This window comes from Mustelus asterias, chromosome 10 (assembly GCF_964213995.1).
Source record: "Mustelus asterias chromosome 10, sMusAst1.hap1.1, whole genome shotgun sequence".
NCBI lineage: Eukaryota > Metazoa > Chordata > Chondrichthyes > Carcharhiniformes > Triakidae > Mustelus > Mustelus asterias.
The window spans coordinates 84,717,734-84,741,693 of record NC_135810.1 but is presented as its reverse complement, the minus strand read 5'-3'; the positions used below and the strand labels follow the sequence as shown (position 1 = coordinate 84,741,693).

Here is a 23,960-nt window from a genome sequence, read left to right as displayed (position 1 = left end):
GTTCATCCCAATTGACAGTTCCAAAAAAATATGGAAGCAACACTCCAGAAAATAACTTTATTAAACATATGAACTTTGGCTTCAAACAACAAATGTACATAAATCAGATAAATCTGCCCTCAAACAGCAGAATTAGTTACCATAATTGGTATTGTTAATGTTCATTAAACAAAATGATAACATGGTACTGCAACACTCTTGGGAGCAGAGAGAAGAAAATAACTCAAATTAAAAGTGCAAGTCAAATTGTCTTGCAGTTGAACTACCATAAACCTATCCAATTCACTCAATTGAAATGCCATCTTGTCAGTCAACACTTGGAAAAGTGATGGCATGTTAAACATTACTCAGGGATGAAAACTTAGACATGAACTTTAATTAGCTTTAACCAAAGCTTGCTGTTAATGAAGTTACCAAAAAGAATGCAATGATGAATCTTCTCTAACTTGAAGGTTGTCCAATATTTTGTCGTTATCCTGTTTTGCAGAGATTAGACAATATTAGATAAAATATTCCTTCTGTACATTCTCAGTTTAAGCTATGGAATTAGGTTTTTATTAGCTAGAAATATTTGTCTTAAAGTCTTACCTCTACAGTGTACCATACTCTATCATACTTAAATGTCTCAAGTGGGAAATGGAACAAGAACGAACTTGTTGACCTTTGCCTCAAACTGGTATAATGGAACACCAGGCCTCTCATACCTGGTGCCCAAGAATACAGAACAGAAAGCTATGTAGATTAACTATCATTTTTTATTCAATCCTCCACTTTCTTCCAGGCTTACTGATACATGCAGTATAAAATGTATACACATCTTCAGTTACCATGCAAGAGGGCTCAACTTCCAAAGTAACTGCACATTACTGATAGGAATTAAATTTGATCTTGGGTATTTCATAATCTATTCAAAAGTTCCATATCATTCAGTTATCCAACATGCAGGTGGGAAATGAAAGAATCATAGCAGCAAAGATGATTTACAAGGATGTTGCCAGGACTCGTGGGCCTGAGTTTATAGGGAGCAGTTGTCTTGGCTAGGGCTTTAATCTTTGGAACATAGGAGAACGAGGGGTGACACTGAAGTGTACAAAATCATGAGGGGGCATAGACAGGATGAACAGAGTCTTTTTCCCAGGATAGGGGAATTGAAAACTAGAGAGCATAGGTTTGTGAGGGGGAAAGATTTAAAGGGACCTGAGGGGCAATTTCTTCACGCAGAGTGTGGTGTTTATATGTAACAAGCTGCCAGAGAAAGTGGTTCAGGCAGGTTCAATAGCAACATTTAAAAAGGATTAGAGGGATATGGGCTAATGATGGACAATTGGGACTATCTGGCAGGGCACCATAGCCCGGTTGGGCCGAAGGGCTCGTTTCTGTGCTGTATCGCTCTATGACTCGAGGCGTTAGCTCTGTTCTCTCTCCATAGAAGCTGTCAGAACTGCAGAGATTTTCTAGCATTTTCCCTAATTTGCTTTTATGAGGAAACAATCAAGTTTATTTCAAAACTTACCTTTACATATCCAAATCTGCAAGGCCCTTTTCTACAAGTGGAAGGTGAATCAGTGATCCTTCTTCATACAAGAATACAGAAACTTCTGGACACAAGCTCTGAAGAACATTGTTTGTAAAAATCAATTTTAATAAACAGTAACATGTAAAACGTATTCACAAATTGTGATCACTGGTCCAATCTTGAATTTTGCATATTCAATATTTGAAAATGTAGCAGAGCCTAAGTTGAAATACCAGTATCCAATTGCATAGGCAGTGCAAGAACATATACAATTGTCAGGATTAAACTGCAGTCATTTTTGCTAAAATTGTAAAGACTGGCCAGATGTAAATCAGATAGAAAAAGGTACACATCTAATTTATATCTGATAACACTTTCTTGCAGTGCCCTTCACAACGAACTCTAACTATTCACTGAGGAAAGCCAGTATCTAATATTTAATAATGGAAATATTTTACTAATCTGCTAAGAACTACCTTTTCTTTTCATTATTTCACAACTTGAAGTGATCCTTAATGTTCAATTTTGGAGTTCCCCAACTCAAAGTCTACTTTGTCTACATTAGAATGGTGTTCATTTAAATACATTTTTAAAATAAAGACCTTGCTCTTTTCACAAAATTACCAGCAGGTTTAATTTGAATATTCAAGTTATGCAAACAAATGAAAACAGCAACTGAGAACTGTAATACTTATGGTATTTTTTACTCGAACCTTGCTTAAGCACAGAGGTAATTGTTAACCAGTTTTAATCAGATTACTTACCACCAAGAATGCTGTAAGTTGATTTCCTTGTACAATGTCAACCATTGTCCATAGAGCTTCCATGGACCATTCTGGACTGTAAACAAGTCGGTCCATGTCATTCATTAAAGCTGGGGGCTTAAACCCTGCCAGCTTAACTTTGATGGCTCGAACTGGATACTGTACCAAGTGTGCAGGAATCTGACGAAGCCTGCCATAAAAAATTAGAGCACATATTACAATTAATGCTTGGGCACATTGTTGAGGAGAATATTGGATAGCAGAGGCTGTGCAGTCAACCATGGATTAAAGGAGGTAACAAGAATTTTCAAATCAAGAAATACTTTGGTAATAATTCTTACTGCTGCCTTGGCTCTGGGGTCCAGCATCTTTATAGCTTACAAGGCAGGCAACAGAGCAAGGAAATTGGCTTCAAGAAAATCCCATTATTGTTTGCACCATTCTTGCATAGAGTTATTTTCACATGCTGTCTTCAAAATAACAGCACAGCCTCTTCAATCGTGACTACATCCAAGAAACCAACACAACTTTGTTATTCTCTGCCTATGATTACAAACAAATCAAATATTGAAGTAGAAGTCCTTCTTATTGTAGACAATTCCAAGGTTTCATGGTTAAAAATCGATGTTTCCCTGCACCATTTTGGTACAGAATGCTGTGCGGCTAAATGGGCTTTTTTGGCCATTTCACACAAAAAGCAAACAAAAGAAGTTGCACAATTTCTGAACAAAAATTACAAATCTTAATGAAACTAATTTCCAATTTGAATATGTTCAGAAATGTAAAAATTAAAATATGAAAAAAATTACCCCCACTTCAAACTAATCAAATTGCTGCTGTATGTCCATAATGTTCATATGAAATAGCTTACAACAAAAAATTACAACCTGTGTGAGCGTGATAGCTTAAATATATTTTAGGCACAGTTACCTATAATCTGGTAGAGATGCAGTAGAGCCAAAGTCAACATGCTGCACAAGGACCATTAATGGTTGGACATTATCTAGTGACAGTATTTTTGCTCTGTACCATCGCCCATCACTGTATTCAGCAAGGCAGGGCATTTCTGCAAAGGAGCAAATTTCAAATCAGAACAAAAATGGACTTGCCTTAATTGTAAAGTATTTTAGTTACCTCGATCTTAGCAAAAAAAAATGTTAGCTTTGAAAGGGCTAGTTCTTACAATAGTCTTGTGATATAAATTATTATACAATTGGTAACATATCAGAGCAGAAGTATTGAACTATATCAAGGTCCAGAAGAGTTATTCCTGATCTGTCAACACTAACATTGAACTACTGCTAAGGCTAGTGCGATTTTCTGACCATATTTGGAGAAAGAGTTAATAGGTCTCTGTGACAAGCTAATTATTACCCTAATAGGTCTTATGACCAAATTTCCAAGTGTTTTTGAAGTGAAGGCTGATAAGTCATTTGGAGCAGTTTATTTTACATCCTCTTCTGCCAAGTTGCTTAAATTTCACATAATAATGGTTGTGAGGAAACGGTGTCTGTGGAATTGTGTAGTAATTTTATTACTATGATCTAGAAATCAAGTTTTTAAAAATTAAAACCTGTATTATCTTGTAATCTGCGAAAACAACAGGATGATTGCTAATCTATAATTTAAGACAAGAATGATGACTTGGCTCCGTTTATAAAAGTCTTAAAAAAATGCAAACACCGCAAATTTTTCTTAGTTAGATATGCATCCCAAAAAGTCCATAATGTAATAAAGGTTGGATGTCCAAAATCTGACTGTCCAAAAGCCAGACATTTTTGAAAATATTCCATTTAAAATTTGAAAGTTTATTTATTAGTGTCACAAGTAGGCTTTCATTAACACTGCAATGAAGTTACTGCAAAAACCCCTTAGTCTCCACACTCTGGCACTTTTTGGGTACAGAGGGAGAATTTAGCATGGCCAATACACCTAACCAGCACATCTTTTAGACTGTGGGAAAAAACCGCAGCACCCGGAGGAAACCCACACAGACATGGGGAGAGCGTGCAGACTCTGCAGAGAGTGTGACCCAAGCTGGGAATTGAACCCGGGTCCCTGGCGCTGAGAGGCAGCACTGATAACCACTGGTTAGCCAGTGACATTTAGTTAAATGAAATTTGGACTTATCCAAATACCAGGACAATTTATTTGGCTGGGTGCTAATCCTCAGTGCACTGGACTAGTTATTGGCTTTGCCACTTTATAGTGGTACGATCTAGTTCCTGTACTCAGTCAACCCTCAACAATACCTGAACCACTAAGCAGTTAGTGCTGTTGTACCTCAAATCATATATACGTTCTGGTGTTTATTGCCATTGCATCATATCAAAAAGATTAGTGTCCATGATGTTTCAAAGGGATTGGATATTTTCAGTTCATTATTATGCTAACAAGAGAGCATGGATGACCAGGCAAATTTGTTTGGACTGGTTTTAAGAAGCACTTTGTTTTCAAGGCTCATGCTCATTGCAAGTCAGTTGGACTTGATGAACACTGATGTCCAAAATCTAAAAAATCCAATATCAGCCATGGATTTGGTCCCAAGGCAAGAGTTTAGATGTTCAACCTGTAAATTTCTTTGAATTGAAATACAGAAAATCATTAATTATAGATAAATCTCCTGGGCCAGATGAGCTGCATCCCAGAGAGTTGAAGGAGACTATAGAGCTAGTGGATATATTGGTGGTCATCTTTCAAAATTAAATGAATTCTGGAAAGGTTTCTGCAGACTGGAAAATAGCAAAATGTACCCCCAGTGTTTAATGGAGGGATAGGGAGAATGAGAACTACAGACCTGTTACTTTGACGTCAGTAGTCAGGAAAATGTTAGGATCTATTACAAAGATGTGGTAACTGGACACTTGGAAAATAATGGTATGATTGGGCAGAGCCAACATGGATTTATGACAGAGAAATCATGTTTGACAAACCTTAACTGTTGAGTTTTTATTTTGAGGGTGTTACTTATAGCATAGATAAAAAGGAGAACTAGTGGATGTGAATTTAAATTTTCAGAAAGCAGTTCCACATAAAAGTCCCAAAATTAGAGCACGTGGGATTGGGGATAATATGCTGCTATGGATTGAGAATTGGTTAACACACAGAAAATAAAACAAGAATGAATGGCTCATTCTCAGGGTGACAGGCTGTTGCTAGTGGGGGACTGCAAGGATTAGCACTGGGGTCACAGCTGTTCGCAGACTAAGAGAGGTAGCCATGGCATTAGAGGATGCATTGGTTGTCATCTTTCAAAATTTTATAGATATTGGAACAATCTTGGCAGACTTGAGTAGCAATGTAATCCCACTATTTAAAAAGAGTAAACAGGGAATTACAGACCAGTTAGCCAAATAATAGTAGTAGAGAAAATACTAGAGTCTAATATAAAATTATAAAAATATATTATAAAAATGGGTTATATCAATTTAAGGTAACACCCTTTGGGATGCAAAACACACCAGCCGCTTTTCAAAGGCTTATGAACAGAGCTGTTGCAGGATTGACTAATTGTGCTGTCTACATAGATGACTTAGTGATCTTCAAATCATTCATGGAAAGATCATTTGGCAGAGCTCTTTGGCAAGGCTATGGAAGGCAAAACCTTGGTCATAAACTTGGCAAAAACAGAATTTGCGAAGACAGAAATGACATTCTTAGGACACAACATTGGATACGGAAGGATGACACCGAGAAAACCATCGAGGAATTTCCAAGACCATTCTCAAAGAAGGAAGTGCTACAATTTTTGGGATTGAGCAGATTCTACAGGAAATTTGTACCAAACTTCAGTAGCGTAGTGGCACCGTTGATGGATTTGTTAAAGAACATGAAATTTCGGTGGACAGAATAGTGCCAGGAGGCATTTGAGAATTTGAAAGCAGTGTTAACCACACCAAATTTGAAACCCTTCAAGATCACCAGCGACAGATTATAGATTAGCAATCATCCTGTTGTTTTCGCAGATTACAATATATAAAAAGGAATAGAGTGGCTAGAGTGAATGTTGGACCCTTGGAGGACGAGAGGGGGGAGTTAATAGTGGGAAATGAGGATATGGCTGAGTCTTTAAATAAGTTTTTTGTGTCGGTCTTCACGGTGGAGGACACAAATAGTTTGCCAAATATTAACGATAGAGGGTTGGCAGCAGGAGAAATACTTAATACAATTAATGTTACCAGAGAGGCAGTGCTGGGTAGACTAATGGGACTGAAGGTGGATAAGTCCCCGGGTCCGGATGGAATGCATCCCAGGGTATTGAAAGAAATGTCAGAGGTAATAGTGGATGCGTTAGTGATTATTTATCAAAACTCGTTGCATTCTGGGGTAGTGCCGGTTGATTGGAAAACGGCTAATGTTACGCCGCTGTTTAAAAAAGGAAGGAGACAAAAGGCGGGTAACTATAGGCCGGTCTGCTTAACGTCTGTAGTAGGGAAAATGCTGGAATCCATTATTAAAGAGGAGATAGCAGGGCATCTGGATAGAAATGGTTCGATCAATCAGACGCAGCATGGATTCATGAGGGGAAAGTCGTGCTTGACGAACATGTTGGATTTTTATGAAGATGTGACTAGGGCGGTTGATGGAGGAGAACCGGTGGATGCGGTGTTTTTGGATTTCCAAAAGGCGTTTGATAAGGTGCCCCATAAAAGGCTACTGAAGAAGATTAGGGCACACGGAGTTGGGGGTAGTGTGTTAAAGTGGATTGGGGACTGGCTATCCGACAGGAAGCAAAGAGTCGGAATAAATGGGTGTTTTTCCGGTTGGAGGAAGGTAACTAGTGGCGTGCCGCAGGGATCGGTACTCGGGCCGCAACTATTTACCATTTATATAGATGATCTGGAGGAGGGGACGGAGTGTAGGGTAACGAAGTTTGCAGACGACACAAAGATAAGTGGAAAAGTGAATCGTGTGGAGGACGGAGAAGATCTGCAGAGAGATTTGGACAGGCTGAGTGAGTGGGCGAGGATATGGCAAATGGAGTATAACGTTGAGAAATGCGAGGTTATACACTTTGGAGGAAATAATAACAAATGGGATTACTATCTCAATGGAAACAAATTAAAACATGCTACCGTGCAAAGGGACCTGGGGGTCCTTGTGCATGAGACGCAAAAGCCCAGTCTGCAGGTACAACAGGTGATCAAGAAGGCAAATGGGATGTTGGCCTATATTGCGAAGGGGATAGAATATAAAAGCAGGGATGTCTTGATGCACCTGTACAGGGCATTGGTGAGGCCGCAGCTGGAATACTGTGTGCAGTATTGGTCCCCTTATATGAGGAAGGATATATTGGCATTGGAGGGAGTGCAGAGAAGGTTCACCAGGTTGATACCGGAGATGAGGGGTTTGGATTATGAGGAGAGGCTGAGGAGATTGGGTTTGTACTCGTTGGAGTTTAGAAGGATGAGGGGGGATCTTATGGAGACTTATAAGATAATGCGGGGGCTGGATAGGGTGGAGGCGGAGAGATTCTTTCCACTTAGTAAGGAAGTTAAAACTAGAGGACACAGCCTCAAAATAAAGGGGGGTCGGTTTAAGACAGAGTTGAGGAGGAACTTCTTCTCCCAGAGGGTGGTGAATCTCTGGAATTCTCTGCCCACTGAGGTGGTGGAGGCTACCTCGCTGAATATGTTTAAAGAGCGGATGGATGGATTCCTGATCGGTAAGGGAATTAAGGGTTATGGGGATCAGGCGGGTAAGTGGTACTGATCCACGTCAGATCAGCCATGATCTTATTGAATGGCGGGGCAGGCTCGAGGGGCTAGATGGCCTACTCCTGCTCCTATTTCTTATGTTCTTATGACAGCAGAGATGTAGGTGTTGTTACACAGGATGATTGTGGAATTGAAAGGCCAGTTGGTTATTTTTCAAAAAAACTCAATATCCACCAGACAAAATATTCCACTATTGAAAAGGAGTTATTGAGCTTAGTGATGGCCTTACAACATTTTAATGTTAACGTTACAAACAATGCATCGGAGACGATTCGGCATGCTGATCACAATCCTTTGGCATTTCTGGAAAGATTTAAGGACAAGAACACCAGATTATTTTGTTTGAGTCTTATGTTACAAGCATTTTATTTACAGATGGTACATGTTGCGGGTCGAGAAAATGTTTATTGCAGATGCTTTATCGCAGGTTTAAAAGAAAAAAAGTGAAGCCATCTTTTCATGATGATGGTTTTTTTTAAAAGGGGGGGAGATGTTGCAAAGTTGAGTAGAATGTTAGAATTTGGTGTTTGTAAAATTTTAAAAATTGTAAAAATGCTAAGAGGTGAAGTATTGCATGGTCCCTTGAAAAAGATGGTGTTTTTCTATGCTTATAAAATTAAAAAATGCAGGTGCATATGGTGCCAATACACAGACTGAAACATTGTAGCAAACAGGGTTGCCTTGGTAACAGGCTTCAGGCATTTGGATGTTCGGAATTTAGCCAATCAAATTTGAATCAGGCACTTAGCTACCAGCAACCTATTAGATTTGAAATTGATGTTTTGGTAACCTAATAATAATCATATTGTAGGGGATGTGGATATGTCATCACAGGTATAAAAGAACAGGCAGTGGGACAAAAAGGAGAGAGACAACCAATGCCCTCTGCCACAGCTCATAGCTTTTAGCTCAAAACCTCATCTGAATAGCAAAGGTACCAAAAGACAACAGAGATTTGAGAAAGAAGAATTAGAAAACCAGAAGATTCTGGAAGACAGCAAACCTGGTTGTAATTTAAAGAGTGACTAAAATTCTATTCTTTCGTTAATAAGTGGGAATTGTATTTATCTAAACAGCATTCCATTAGAATAGTGTTTTATTCGGTTTGTTAATAGCTTAGTTAACCAGAGAACAAAGTGTTATTTGTTGATTTTTTTTTAAAAGAGAGCATGTGTCAGAATTATCTTTGATTTAACCACAAAAAGTTGCTGAAGAGTAGATTGTACCACTTCACACACACTTAACAGATGATGCAAGGCACTCCTCTGAGTGGTTAGGTGTTAGCTCTCAAGGTGAGGACCAACCTCCGCTTCATAACAGATGTGATAACAGGACACCGAGAAAATAACAGGATTATACAAAGGTGACGTGGATTTATGGGCAGGAAATCATGTCAAACCCAAGGAGTATTTGAGGACTAATTAGTAGAACAGATATAGGTGAACCAGTGTATGGGCTGTATTTGAATTTTCAGTGCTTTTAATAAAGGACCAAATAAGAGGTTAATTAAATTAAATCACATGTGCTTGGGGTTAACATACCGGCATGAATTGAGAATGGTTAGCAGACATGAAGTGCAGAGTAGGAATAAATGTTCTTTTTCTGAAGCGTCAGGTGGTGACTAGCAGGGTCCTGTAGGGATCAGTGCTCAGAATCCGAGGTTTACACATGGAAACAGATCCCTTGGCCCAACTTGTCCATGCCACCTAGTTTTTAAAACCACTAAGCTAGCCCTAATTGCCTGCATTTGGCCCATATCCCTCTGTACCCACGTAACTGTCTAAACGCTTTTTGAAAGACAAAAAATTGTACCTGCCTCAGCTCGTTCCAGATACTCCACCCTCTGGAAAAAATTGCCCCTCTGGAATCTTTTGTATCTCTCACCTGAAACCTATGCCCTATAGTTTTAGATTCCCCTACCTTTTGGAAAAGATGTTAACTATCTACCTATCTATGCCCCTCATTATTTCATTGACCTCTACAAGATCACCCTTAGCCCCCTACATTCCAGATAAAGTCCCAGTCTACCCAGCTTCTCCTTATTACTCAAACCATCAAGTCCCGGCAGCATCCTAATAAATCTTTTCTGCACTTTTTCTAGTTTAATAATATCCTTTCTATAATAGGGTGACCAGAACTATACACAGTATTCCAAGTGTGGCCTTTCTAATGTCTTGTACAACTTCAGCAAGATGTCCCAACTCCTATATTCAACGTTCTAACCAATGAAATCAAGCATGCCGAATGCCTTCACCACCCTGTCCACCTGTGACTCCACTTTCAAGGAGGTATGAACTTGTACCTCTAGATCTCTTTGTTCTATAATTCTCCCCAACATCCTACCATTAACTGAGTATGTCTTGCCCCGATTCAATCGACCAAAACGCATCACCTCACATTTCTCCAAATTAAACTCTAGCTGCCATTCATCGGCCCACTGGCCCAATTGATCAAAATCCCATTGCAATCCTAGATAACCTCCTTCACTGTCCACTATACCATCAATCTTGGTGTCATCTGAAAACTCACTAATCATGCCCCATAAATTCTCATCCAAATCATTAATGTAAGTAACAAACAACAGTGGACCCAGCACTGATCCCCGAGGCACACCGCTGGTCACAGGCCTCTAGTTTGAAAAAAAAACAACCCTCTACAACCACCCTCTGGCTTCTGTCATCAAGCCAATTTTGTATCCAATTGGCTACCTCACCCTGGATCCCGTGAGATTTAACCTTATGTAACAACCTATCAAGCAGTACCTTGTCAAAGGCCTTGCTAAAGTCCATGTAGACAACATCAACTACACTGCCCTTACCTACATTCTTGGTTACCCCTTCAAAAGACTTAAATCAAATTCAAGACACAATAGTTTCCATTCAAAGCCATGTTGACTATCCCTAATCAGTCCTTGCCTCTCTAAACGCCTGTAGATCTCTCAGAATACCTTCTAACATTACCCAGTACAGACGTTAGGCTCACTGGCCTGTGGTTCCCAGGCTTTTCCTGGCAGCCTTCTTAAACAACGGCATATTTGCTACCCTCCAATCTTCAGGCACCTCACTTGTGGCTATCAATGATTCAAATATCTCTGCTAAGGGACCCGCAATTTCCTCCCTATCCTCTCTCAATGTCCTGGGATACATTTCATTAGGTCTCGGGGATTTATCTACCTTGATGCACTTTAAGACTTTTAAAGCTTGGGGTCCAGTTAGAGTCAGAGGTTTACAGCATGGAAACAGGCCTTTCGGACCAACTTGTTCATGCAGCCCTTTTTTAAAAACCCCTAAGCTAATCCCAATTGCTCGCATTTGGCCCATATCCCTTTATACCCATCGTACCCATGTAACTATTTAAATGCTTTTTAAAAGACAATTGTACCCTCTTCTACTACCACCTCTGGCAGCTTGTTCCAGACACTCACCACCCTGTGTGTGAAAGAATTGCCCCTCTGGACCCTATTGTATCTCTCTCCTCTCACCTTAAACCTATGCCCTCTAGTTTTAGACTCCCCTACCTTCGGGAAAAGATATTGACTATCTAGCTGATCTGAGCTTCTCATTATTTTATAGACCTCTAAGATCACCCCTCAGCCTCCTACCCTCTGGAGAAAAAAGTCCCAGTCTATCCAGCCTCTCCTTATAACTCAATCCATCAAGTCCCGGTAGCATCCTAGTAAATCTTTTCTGCACTCTTTCTAGTTTAATAATATCCTTTCTATAATAGGGTGACCAGAATTGCACACAGTATTCCAAGTGTGGCCTTACCAATGTCATGTACAACTTCAAGATGTCCCAACTCCTGTATTCAATGTTCTGACCGATGAAACCAAACATGCCGAATGCCTTCTTCACCACTCTGTTCACCTGTGACTCTACTTTCAAGGAGCTATGAACATGTACCCCTAGATCTCTTTGTTCTGTAACTCTCCCCAACGCCCTACCATTCCAAAGATGTGCGGGTTAGGTTGATTGGCCATGCTTAAATTGCCCCTTAGTGTCCTGAGATGTGTAGGTTAGAGGGATTAGTGGGTAAAATATGTAGGAATATGGGGGTAGGGCCTGGGTGGGATTGTGATCGGTGCAGACTCCATGGGCCGAATGGCCTCTTTCTGTGCTGTAGGGTTTCTATGATTCTATGATTAACTGAGTAAGTCCTGCCCTGGTTCAATCTACCAAAATGCATCACCTTGCATTTGTCTAAATTAAACTCCATCTGCCATTAGTCAGCCCACTGGCCCAATTGATCAAGATCTCGTTGATATTGGAGATAACTTTCTTCACTGTCCACTATGCCACCAATCTTCGTGTCATCTGCAAACTTACTAACCATGCCTCCTATATTCTCATCCAAATCATAAATATAAATGACAAATAGCAGTGGACCCAGCCCTGAGGCACACTGCTGGTCACAGGCCTCCAGTTTGAAAAACAATTCTCTACAACCACCCTCTGGCTTCTGTCAGGAAGCCAATTTTGTATCCATTTAGACACCGCACTCTGGATCCCGTGAGATTTAACCTTATGCAACAACCTACCATGCAGTACCTTGTCAAAGGCCTTGCTAAAGTCCATGTAGACAACATCAACTGCACTGCCCTCATCTACCTTCTTGGTTACCCCTTCAAAAAACTCAATCAAATTTGTGAGACATGATTTTCCACTCACAAAGCTATGCTGACTGTTCCTAATCAGTACTTGTCTCTCTAAATGCCTGTAGATCCTGTCTCTCAAAATACCTCCCAACAATTTACCCACCACAGATGTGAGGCTCACTGGCCTGTAGTTCCCAGGTTATTCATAAAATACACCAATGATTTGGATGAGGGAACTAAATGTAATATTTCCATGTCTGCTGACAATACAAAACTTGGAGGAGTTGAGGGGCGGCACGGTAGCACAGTGGTTAGCACTGCTGCTTCACAGCTCCAGGGACCTGGGTTCGAATCCCGGCTCGGGTCACTGTCTGTGTGGAGTTTGCACATTCTCCTCGTGTCTGCGTGGGTTTCCTCCGGGTGCTCCGGTTTCCTCCCACAGTCCAAAGATGTGCGGGTTAGGTTGATTGGCCATGCTAAAATTGCCCCTTAGTGTCCTGGGATGCGTAGATTAGAGGGATTAGCGGGTAAAATATGTAGGGATATGGGGATAGGGCCTGGGTGGGATTGTGGTCGGTGCAGACTCGATGGGCCGAATGGCCTCTTTCTGTACTGTAGGGTTTCTATGATTTCTATGGTGAGGAGCACGTTAAGCAGCTTCAAGGTGATTCAGACAAGTTGAGTCAGTGGGCAAATACAGTATAATGTGTATAAATGCAAAGTTATCCAGTTCAGATAGTGAAACAGAATGGCAGAGTATTATTTAAATATTGACAGATTAGGAAATGTTGGCATACGAAGGGATCTGGTGTCTTTGTACACCAATCACTGAAAGCAAAACATGCAGGTACAGCAGGAAGTTAGGAAGACAAATGGTAAGTCAGCCTTCATTGCAAGAAGACTGGAGAATAGAAAGAAGGATGTCTTACAGGGCCTTGGTGAGACCACACCCGGAGGGTGTGCAGCAAAGGTTCACCAGACTGATTCATAGAATGGCAAGATTGAGGGGAGAGAGATTTGGTTGACTGGGCCGGTATTCAGTGGAATTTAGAAGAATGGGAAGGGATTTAATTGAAACGTATAAAATTCTGACACAGCTGGACAGACTGGATGCAGGGATATTGGTTCCTCTGGCCAAGGGTCCAGAACAAGGGGTTACATTTTCAGGATACAAAGTAGGCCATTTAGAAGCGAGGAAGAGGAGAAACTTCCTTCACTCAAGAGGGTGATGAACCCCTCTACCACAGAAGGCTGTGGAGGCCACGTCACTGAATATATTTGAGAAGGAAACAGATTCTAAAGGCATCAAAGGGTATGGATAGAGCATGAGAATATGCCATTGAGGATTAGCCATGATAATAATGAATGGCAGAGCAGGCTTGAATGGCCTATTCCTGCTCCTATTTTCTATACCTCTATAAAATGATTTGAACGTGGGGACCAAACGTAATATTTCCAAATTTGCTGATAGAAAACTAGATGAGAATGCAAGTTGTGGGGAGGATGCAATGAGGTTTCAAGGGGATTGGGAAAGGCCAACTGAATGGGCAGAAATGTGGCAGATGGAATATCATGTGAATAAATGTGAAGTTATCCACTTGGGTAAGAAAAAGAGAAAGGCAGGATATTTCTTAAATGGAGGGGTTGGGAAGTGTTGATGTTCAAAGGAACCTCGGTGTCTTTGTTCAGGAGTCATTAAAAGCTAGCATGCAAGTGCAGCAAGCAATTAAGACAATTATGTTAGCCTTCATCACAAGGGGATTCGAGTAAAGAGGTCTTGCTGCAATTGTATAGTGCCTTGGTGAGACTACACCAAGTACAGTTTTGGATTCCTAGTTTAAAGGAAGGGTATACTTGCCACTGATGCATAGCATAAATGGAGCACCACCACCAGACTAATCCCTGGGATGGCAAGATCATCTATGAGAAGAGATGACGAAGGATGAGAGGAGACCTAATAGAGGTGTATAAGATGTTGAGAGGCATAGATCGGGTGGACTCTCGGAGGCTTTTTCCCAGGGTGGAAATGTCTGCTACAAGAGAACACAGGTTTAAGGTGCTGGGGGGTAGGTACAGGGGAGATGTTAGGGGTAAGTTTTTCACACAGAGGGTGGTGGGCGAGTGGAATCAGCTGCCGTCAGTGGTGGTGGAGGCGAACTCAATAGCGTCTTTTAAGAGACTCCTGGATGAGTACATGGAGCTTAATAGGATGGAGGGTTATAGGTAGGTCTAGAAGGTAGGGATGTGTTCGGCACAACTTGTGGGCCGAAGGGCCTGTTTGTGCTGTAGTTTTTCTATGTTTCTAAGAGATGGAAGAAACTGGACCCTTATTCTCGAGACTTCCGAAAGTGATTGCATTGAAACTTACAAAATTCTTACAGGACATGACAGAATAGATGTGGATAGAACATTTCCCCAGGCTGATGAATCCAGAACCAGGGCACACAGTCTCCAAATAAGGGGCAGGCCATTTTAGGCTGAGACGAGGAGGAAATTTATTCACTCAGAGGGCGGTGAATTTTTGAAATTCTCTACCCGAGGACTGTGGAAACTCAGTCACCGAGTATGTTCAAGACAGAAATCAGTAGATTTTTGGATAACTACTGACATCAAGGAATATGGGATAGTGGGGAAAAATGGCACAAGAGGTAGATGATCAGCTTTGTTTGAATGGCAGAGCAGGCTCGATGGGCCAAATAGCTTGCTTCCTATATTCCTAATACGATAAGATACATAACTCACATTTACTTGTAACCTTGATTAATGAATTGGATGCCCAGTGGATATACCTGTCACAAACATTAAGTACTGCACATTTTGGTTAGTTTTCACCCATTTAACAATTGTTACATACAGAAAAGTTGGCACAAGCAAGGCCAAGTTTATTAGAGTTACGATTAAAACCATTTTACAACACATCATTGCAATGCTTTCAATTTACATTACATAATTTTGCTATGGTTAAAATGCTGTTTGTTCTGAGAACACAGACAAACCTACACATTAAGTCTCTTACTATACCTGATTTGAAATCTGAGAGTAAAGCAAGTGTCTCTGCATTCTGATTAAGTTCTCTCAAAGCTCGTTCAAGATCATCTTCAGGTTCATAGCTTATGCCACTATCATCTGTGTCACTGTCAGATTCAATCTCTCTCCTTGGACCAATTGAAATGTACACCTTAAGAAAATTTAAAAATTGTATAGAATTACAAAGTAACAGGCCATTCAGTCTGAACAAAATGTGATGCATGTTCCACATGAGCAGCAGTTTTAATACCATGTGCCTCCTCTTTTCCCATACCCCCTCTTTTCCCATACCCCCTTTATTCCTTCAATCACCAAACTAACCTATTCTTAACGTTGTCTTGGTCTCTGCTCCAATCAATGATGCTAGTCGACTTCACAGCTAAAAGGATTTCTCCTTCTCTATGTCCAAAATCTCATACATTCAATCTTGTATCTATTTCCACTTATTCAATTACTCCAACATTAGAATCTATGTCCACTGACTTCAATTATTCTACAATTGGTGGTCATGCTTTTATCTAATCTCTAGAGTTCCCCACCCTCGCCTTTCCGCCTCTCTCCTCTTATAAGATGCTCTTTGACCAAATTTTTGGCCATCTGTCTAAATTTCTTCTTTATATAGAGATACACAGTGCAGCAGGCGGCCATTTGGCCCATCAAGTCTGCACTAACTCTCCGAAAGAGCATCTTACCCAGGCCCATTCCCACACACTATCCCACGCATTTACCATGGATAATCCACCTAATTTACACATCTTTGGACTGTAGGAAAAAAATCAGAACACCAGGTGGAAACCTATTCAAACACGGAGAATGTGCAAAATTCACACAGTCACCCAGGAGAATCAAATCCGGATCCCTGGCGCTGTGAGGCAACAGTGCTAACCACTGTGCTGCCCATTAGATAGTCATAACAGTAGAGTACAGGTCAGAGGAAGTAGTAATCAAACTGCATAGTGCTCTGGTCAGGGAGCATCTGGAATATGGTGTCTATATTTTTGGTTACCAAGAAGCAGACACATTCAAGTTTTGGAAGCAAATTAAACACTTATCTAGGAGGTGGCATAAAGAACAAAGGAAAGTACAACATAGGAACAGGCCCTTCGGCCCTCCAAGCCTGTGCCGATCATGGTGCCCTAAATAAAAAAAACCCTCTGCCCTTGATCCATATCCCTCTATTTCCTCCCTATTTATATATCCATCAAGATGCCTCTTAAATGTTTCTAATGTGCCTGCTTCCACCACATCCTCTTGCAGCACATTCCAGGCACCCACCACTGAAAAACTTCCCCTGCACATCACCCTCTCACCTTGAACCTGTGCCCCTTGTAATTGCCACTTCCACCCCTTGGAAAAAGCCTCTGACTATCCACCCTATTTACACCTCTCAATTTTGTAGACCTCTTGGACATGTAGGATCATCATGAGCAGACTTCTTGGGGGGGGGGGGGGGGGGTGCACGTCAAGGGGTACAAGGGTGTGGAGAGTTGCAGGATAGAATTATTCAAGCCCATGCTATCCTCACAAAATAGGGCAAGGAGAAAATGTATGGACAACTCAGGTGTTAATAATTTCTTTGTAGGAAATTGTCAAGGCTCACCTTAAACCTAAATATAATATGCATCAAACTACAGATGTGCCCGAATCTCTGCTGCAGCCATGTTGGAATTATAATGTACTATTTCAGCACCCAATACCCCTTGCCAAATTATATGGTGGGAGGGTTACAAAGAGGAGAAAAGAATAAAATGTTTCCAACCAAAAAGCATCATTCCCACCCTCACTTTTTTTGAAAAAAAAAAGAAAAATTCTGCGTGCATCTTTTCCCTCCTAAACTGGAGGGTATGTGGTTCTCAACAACAAGTTTTATAGCTGTGTATGATTTATATTTTCTTCTAGATTGCAGGAACCTCATTTTAAACTAGTAGATTCAATAAAATAGAACTTTAATAGCCCTCAGTTAAGTCAACGTCTACCCGAAATCCCTCTATCCAGAAATGTAGTATACATACCTGATTGGGAGTTTCTAGGTGCTTTACAGTTACAGGGAAAATCTTTCCGGGTAAAGGTAATAATGGATAATCATACTCTGGCACAATAAGGGTTTCAAAATGTGAAGGCAGTAAATCCTGTGAACACAGATTTCCAACACATTAAGACTACTTATTATTTCATGACTGGTGCGTCCAAGACTGGGCTTTGTCCAGATGTCTCTATTTATTAGATCTATGGAAATGCAGGAAATAATTTTGAAACAGAAATACTTTTCTTACATGAATTCACTTTACATACATTTCCCTGTGGTTTGCTCGGATTACTGTGCATCTAAAAGTTTAGAAAGGAATATAGGAATTGCTAACCAAATAAAGGACCACGTCCAGCTAATTCAACATCCATCAAATCGATAGTCCTGTGATATGATACACATAACAGAACTAGCTGCTGGCTAACCATAACAATCAATCTACAACAGATCTAAACAATGCAAAAAAAGCATCAATTGCTGAAAGCTTTGGAAACCATTAGGTCCAATGTCACCAGGTTTCTCCAAGCATGCTACATTGATTAAACAGCTCTACCCAAAAGGGTCAATTTAACACTTACTCTCAGTCACCCCCCCGCCCCCCCCCCCCATAAATACTGACTAATTTGTTGTGCTTTTCCAGAATCTTATCTATGTATTAAGTAATTAGCAAATAAGGGATTATTTTAAAAAGTTTTTTTTTTAAGGCATGCTAATCTCAATTCAGATATTTAGAAACTACAAATTCAGAGATTGTCCAATCCATGATCAGATTTAAAAATATGCAAGCTTTCCATATATCAATCGTATTCCAGTGGATTCTACCATTTATTTACACTCTATTACTCGTCTGCGTATTTGGAACAAGTTCAACTCACATTTCACTTTCAATTTCTGAAAAATTGACTTGTGCATTATGTAATACTTCACACCTTTTTAACCAATGTCATGGAATCTGTAGTTTCACAGCTTACATTTTTTCGAGACAGACCCTAATTAAAAAGGGAAACAGGGAAAGGAAACAGATCCTTCCAGTTTCTAAGGAAACTGAGGGCAGGATTTTCCGACCACGCTCCAGCCATGGAGTTTGTTGTGCTCGATCAACTGAGATTCATAGCACTTCACTCATTATGTACACCAAGCCAATTCACAAGATCCATCTTGATTGTATTGGTTATTCATTTCATGTGTTTATAATTAACCATAATTTGCCTGTTAATTCAAGCTTATCTTGCGTTGATTTTGGGTTTCAGAATGCAAGTGGCTACCCAAGATTTGTGCACACACACATATTGTATTATATACGTATTACATAATGTAGCCACAATTCACCAGTTGTGAAAGGGGTAGATATGGAGTTGTGTTTATCAATTTGACTCTTGTAAAAATTGTGTTCTAAACTGTGGAATCCATTTTAAAAATTACTGGTCTCAACCAAGATCATAACACCAACCTTTGAAATCTAGTCATGAGCTGTGCATTCCCAGTATTTTTTTGATTTTTCAACATTGCTCAGATTTTGAGTCAATCGCAAAATTAAGCAAGGTATTTTGATTTAAATATATAAATCCAAACAGCAGACGCATTTAAACAAATAATTCATCAAGGGAGAGACACACAATGAGAATTTCACAACTTTTGACCATGTGGTGATAGAAAACCAGAGATCACAGAATCCTGACAGTACAGAAGGAGACCATTCGGCCCATCAGGTCTGCACGAACTCACTCTGACAAAGTACTTTACCCAGGTCCTTTCCTCCATCCCATGCCTGTAACCCCACACAATTCACCTAACCTGTGGGAGGAAACCGAAGCACCCACAGGAAACCCACGCAGCCACGAGGAGATTGTGCAAATTCCACAGTCACCCAAGGCCAGAATCTGAACCTGGGTCTCTGGCGCAGTGAGGCAGCAATGCTAACCACTGTGCCACCATGCCACATGATACAAGCACAATCAGAATACTGTGCAATTGTGTCACCATAATCTTGCTGTTTTTGCATTTCTTACTATGGATACAAGATTCAGAGGTGCTGTTGACGTAAGCTTGGTAAAATGCTATTGTACACAAGATACACATTACATAATGTAACCACAATCCACCAGTTATGAAAGGGGTAGATATGGAGTTGTGTTGATCAATTGGACTATTTTATGGGATCAACCCGAGTTTTGTCACAGTTGTAGCTGTGCAAGCGAGTACATCACCATTTGGAAAACTGAAAGGCAATGGTAGCCTCTTCCCAATGTGTTCATATGCCTGTATTTGATGTCAAGGTGGACTCTAGTGATGATGATTGAGCATTCTGCAAATCAGATATGTACTGTTTGCATAACCTAAAAATAATTAAATAGCAACAAAGCAACTCTGCCAATCCCAAAACGTAACCGACATACAAAATCTGGTTGAGTTTCCATTGAAAAGCAGTGATAAAAGGATGTTTAGAATTAACAACTGACTAAAATTAATGCAAATACTTTTACCTCGTGCATCAAATCCCAATTCTCTTCAGCCACATTTCCATTATTTAGGCCAGGACAACATTTCTGTGACAGAAAAGTAGTTCATTTAGTATGCTGCATTACAAAGTACATTTTAAAAAACCTCTGTTTGCTTTCAATATGACAGATGGGTGGCTGGGAGGGATGGTGTGCATGTGTGGGGCTGGGAGTGTGACAGTGAGAAAATGTGGATGAGTAGGAGTCAGTAAGTAACAAGAGACTGAGTAGGTGGTTGGAGGTGAGTGTGCGCGAGACTGGTCGAGTTGAGAGGGTGAGAGAGTCTGCCTTACGCATCCACTCTCACACACTGACCCTCACACATTATTTTTAATACTTACCCTTTTTTTAAAAAAAAACTGGATTTATTGCTATGACATTGCTGTACTTTAGCTCAGCAATTCTTTCCTCAAAACCTCAAATTAGAAAAAAAATCAGTTTATTGTTGTGCCAAACTTCATGTTTCCAAAATTTGCTCATTGGCCCCTTGAGTGAGTAAAATATACACAGATGTGTGCTCCCCACTCTCGAACGCAAGGGTTGGACAAGATCTACATCCTTCAAAAAAATTTCAAACTTCATTGATAAGAAAGAAAATCCTCCTCTTGGAGGATGGATATTACGGTGCACCATCCCTTTACAAATCTCAAGGAAATTTATGCACTCTTATGAGCTTGCATGATGAACTTCTTCTGGATCAGTTTTTAAACTGGCTCCATGTGAATTTTATATTCAGGGAAAGTGAACCTTCCTATCTACACTGTAACTGGGGTGATCAGTGAGTTTGCGGACGACACAAAACTGGCAGGACTTGCAGATAGTGAGGAACATTGTCAGAGGCTACAGAAGGATATAGATAGGCTGGAAATTTGGGCAAGGAAATGGCAGATGGAGTTCAATCCTGATAAATGCGAAGTGATGCATTTTGGTGGGAATAATGTAGGGAGGAGCTACACGATAAATGGAAGAACCATAAAGGGTGTAGAGACGCAGAGGGACCTGGGTGTGCAAGTCCACAGATCTTTGAAGGTGACGTCACAGGTGGAGAAGGTGGTGAAGAAGGCATATGGCATGCTTGCCTTTATAGGACGGGGCATAGAGTATAAAAGTTGGGGTCTGATGTTGCAGATGTATAGAACGTTGGTTCGGCCGCATTTGGAATACTGCGTCCAGTTCTGGTCGCCACACTACCAGAAGGACGTGGAGGCTTTGGAGAGAGTACAGAGGAGGTTTACCAGGATGTTGCCTGGTATGGAGGGGCTTGGTTATGAGGAGAGATTGGGGAAACTGGGGTTGTTCTCCTTGGAAAGACGGAGGATGAGGGGAGACTTAATAGAGGTGTATAAAATTATGAAAGGCATAGATAGGGTGAACGGTGGGAAGCTTTTCCCCGGGTCGGTGGTGACGTTCACGAGGGGTCATAGGTTCAAGGTGAAGGGGGGGAGGTTTAACACAGATATCAGAAGGACATATTTCACACAGAGGGTCGTGGGGGCCTGGAATGTGTTGCCGGGCAAGGTGGTGGAGGCGGACACACTGGGAACGTTTAAGACTTATCTAGACAGCTATATGAACGGAGTGGGAATGGAAGGATACAAAAGAGTGGTCTAGTTTGGACCAGGGAGCGGCGCGGGCTAATTGTTCCTTGTTTCTCGTTTCAAGGCTTCATTCTATGATCATCTTGCTGGTGCCAGTACAGAGCGAGACTGCGGATAGTTGGGAACCTGTCTCGGGGGCAGGGAATTCATATGGTGTTCGTGGAAGTGGAAATGACTAGGGTTGGGAAGCATTTTCCGATCGGGGCCATTGTGATCTCCTGGACTCGTTTCGATCGCCACAGGGGGTCGGAGAGGAATTTCCCAGATTTTTTTCCCCCATATTGGCCCTGGGGTTTTTCACTCTGGGTTTTCGCCTCTCCCTGGAGATCACATGGTCTGGAATGGGGGGGTGGGGGTGAGTTAATAGGTTGTAATGAACAAAGCATCGTAGCTGTGAGGGACAGCTCGGTGGATAGGATATTGGTATGTAGATAGGCTGGAAAATTGGGCGGGGATCCTGGATTCAGGATTCAATCCTGGACCGGGGAGCGGCGCGGGCTTGGAGGGCCGAAGGGCCTGTTCCTGTGCTGTATTGTTCTTTGTTCTTTGTACACTGGTTTATAAACCATCACCAGTATCAGAGATACTACCATGCATTTACATAGCACCTTTACCATGGTAAACATCCCAAGGTCTTCAAAGGAGCATCATGACCAAACCACATAGGGTGCTAAAAGACAGGCAGGTGACCAAAAGCTTGATTAACTAGCTGGTTTTAAGGAGTGTCAAACAGATGACAGAAGGGCAGAGGGAAGAGAATTTCTGAGTTTAGGATCCATGCTGCCATTGGTGGAGCGATTGAAAGAGGGCAGATTCAACGGTGATTTTCAAAAATTGGATAAGTTGCTATCAGAGAGCTGGTTTGGACACAACAGGCTGAATAACTTCCTGTGCTATAACCATTCTGTGATTAAGCTATTTCTGTACAGATATTCCTCCAATCCATTCATATATAGTTTCTGTTATGTTAATAGGCCTTTATGAGACTGCTGGCTCTAGTTTGTTCCCCTTTAACATAGGTACAGTTCACTTACTTCAAAAATGTTTGCAAACTTCTCCAGTACCAAAGTGAGATTCGTTAACTGCCAGTAAAGTGACAATTAAATTTGGTTAAACGTGCAATCTTACCTTTAACATTATTGAAGCCGTTTCATCTTGAACAGCATGGTTATGGAGAATCATAAAGCAAGAAACAGACATTCCATCAAAGCGAAGATCAACTAATGGTGTTTGTATGTAATTTTCCAATTGGACCTAGAATTAGTTAATATAAATTTTATTACTTGAATATCTTAACTAGAACACTCCCTTTCCTACTAAATCTAAAAGTACACACACAAGCAATGCTGATCCAACCTATCTTCAATTGAACTTAATCTCAGGTAGCATTTGATGCATCAGTGCTGTACCTCCTCCACTGTTGAAGGAATCATGGACATAGCTTCAGGTAACTTCTTCATAACTTGATGTTAAATTGATAGGTCTGTCATTTTCTGGAATGAAGAGTTTGTCTTATGAGAGAAGGTTGGACAGGTTAAACCTGTATCCATTGGAGTTTAGGAGAATGAGAGGAGAGGGCAACACGGTGGCACAGAGGTTAGCACTGTTGCCTCACAGCGCCAGGGACCTGGGTTCAGGTCACTGTATGTGTGGAGTTTGCACGTTCGCCCTGTGTGCGCGTGGGTTTCCTCCGGGTGCTCTGGTTTCCTCCCACAGTCCAAAGATGTGCGGGTCAGGTTGATTGGCCATGCTAAATTGCCCCATTGTGTCAGGGGGACTAGCAGGGTAAATATGTGGGGTCAAGGAGATAGGGCCTGGGTGGGATTGTGGTCAGTGCAGACTCAATGAGCCGAATGGCCTCCTTCTGCACTGTAGGGATTCTACGATTTATCTTATTGAAACATATATGTGACCCTGAGGAGACTTGACAGGTGCTGAAAAGATGCTTCCCCTGTTGTAAGAAACAGGAACTAGGGGACACACTTTAAAAATAAGGGATCCCCCATTTGAGGCAGAGATGAGGAGAAATATTTTCTGTGAAGTTCTTTTCTTCAAGAAGATAGTCGAAGCAGGGTCACTGAATATTTTTAAGACCGAGTCTCTCAGATTCTTGACTGACATTGGGAAATCAAAGGCTATAGGGACAGACAAGGAAGTAGAGGCCACAAACAGATCAGCCATGATCTTATAAAATGGCACAACAGAATCGAGGGGCCAAAT

General features: G+C 41.1%; 1 protein-coding gene across 1 annotated transcript in view; it reads right to left on the bottom strand.

Moving 5' to 3' along the window:
• Positions 1-280: 280 nt before the first annotated feature.
• rnf17 (ring finger protein 17) overlaps positions 281-23,960 on the bottom strand; it is a 73,523-nt gene continuing 49,843 nt past the window's right edge. Inside the window, exons 18-25 of the mRNA XM_078221447.1 lie at positions 22,869-22,994; positions 20,128-20,190; positions 17,631-17,747; positions 15,613-15,895; positions 3,211-3,346; positions 2,281-2,470; positions 1,514-1,611; positions 281-476 (exon numbers count right to left, since the gene is read on the bottom strand). Of these exons, the coding sequence (XP_078077573.1) occupies positions 1,516-1,611; positions 2,281-2,470; positions 3,211-3,346; positions 15,613-15,895; positions 17,631-17,747; positions 20,128-20,190; positions 22,869-22,994 (1,011 nt within the window). The 3' untranslated portion in view covers positions 281-476; positions 1,514-1,515. The remainder of the gene's footprint in view (positions 477-1,513; positions 1,612-2,280; positions 2,471-3,210; positions 3,347-15,612; positions 15,896-17,630; positions 17,748-20,127; positions 20,191-22,868; positions 22,995-23,960) is intronic.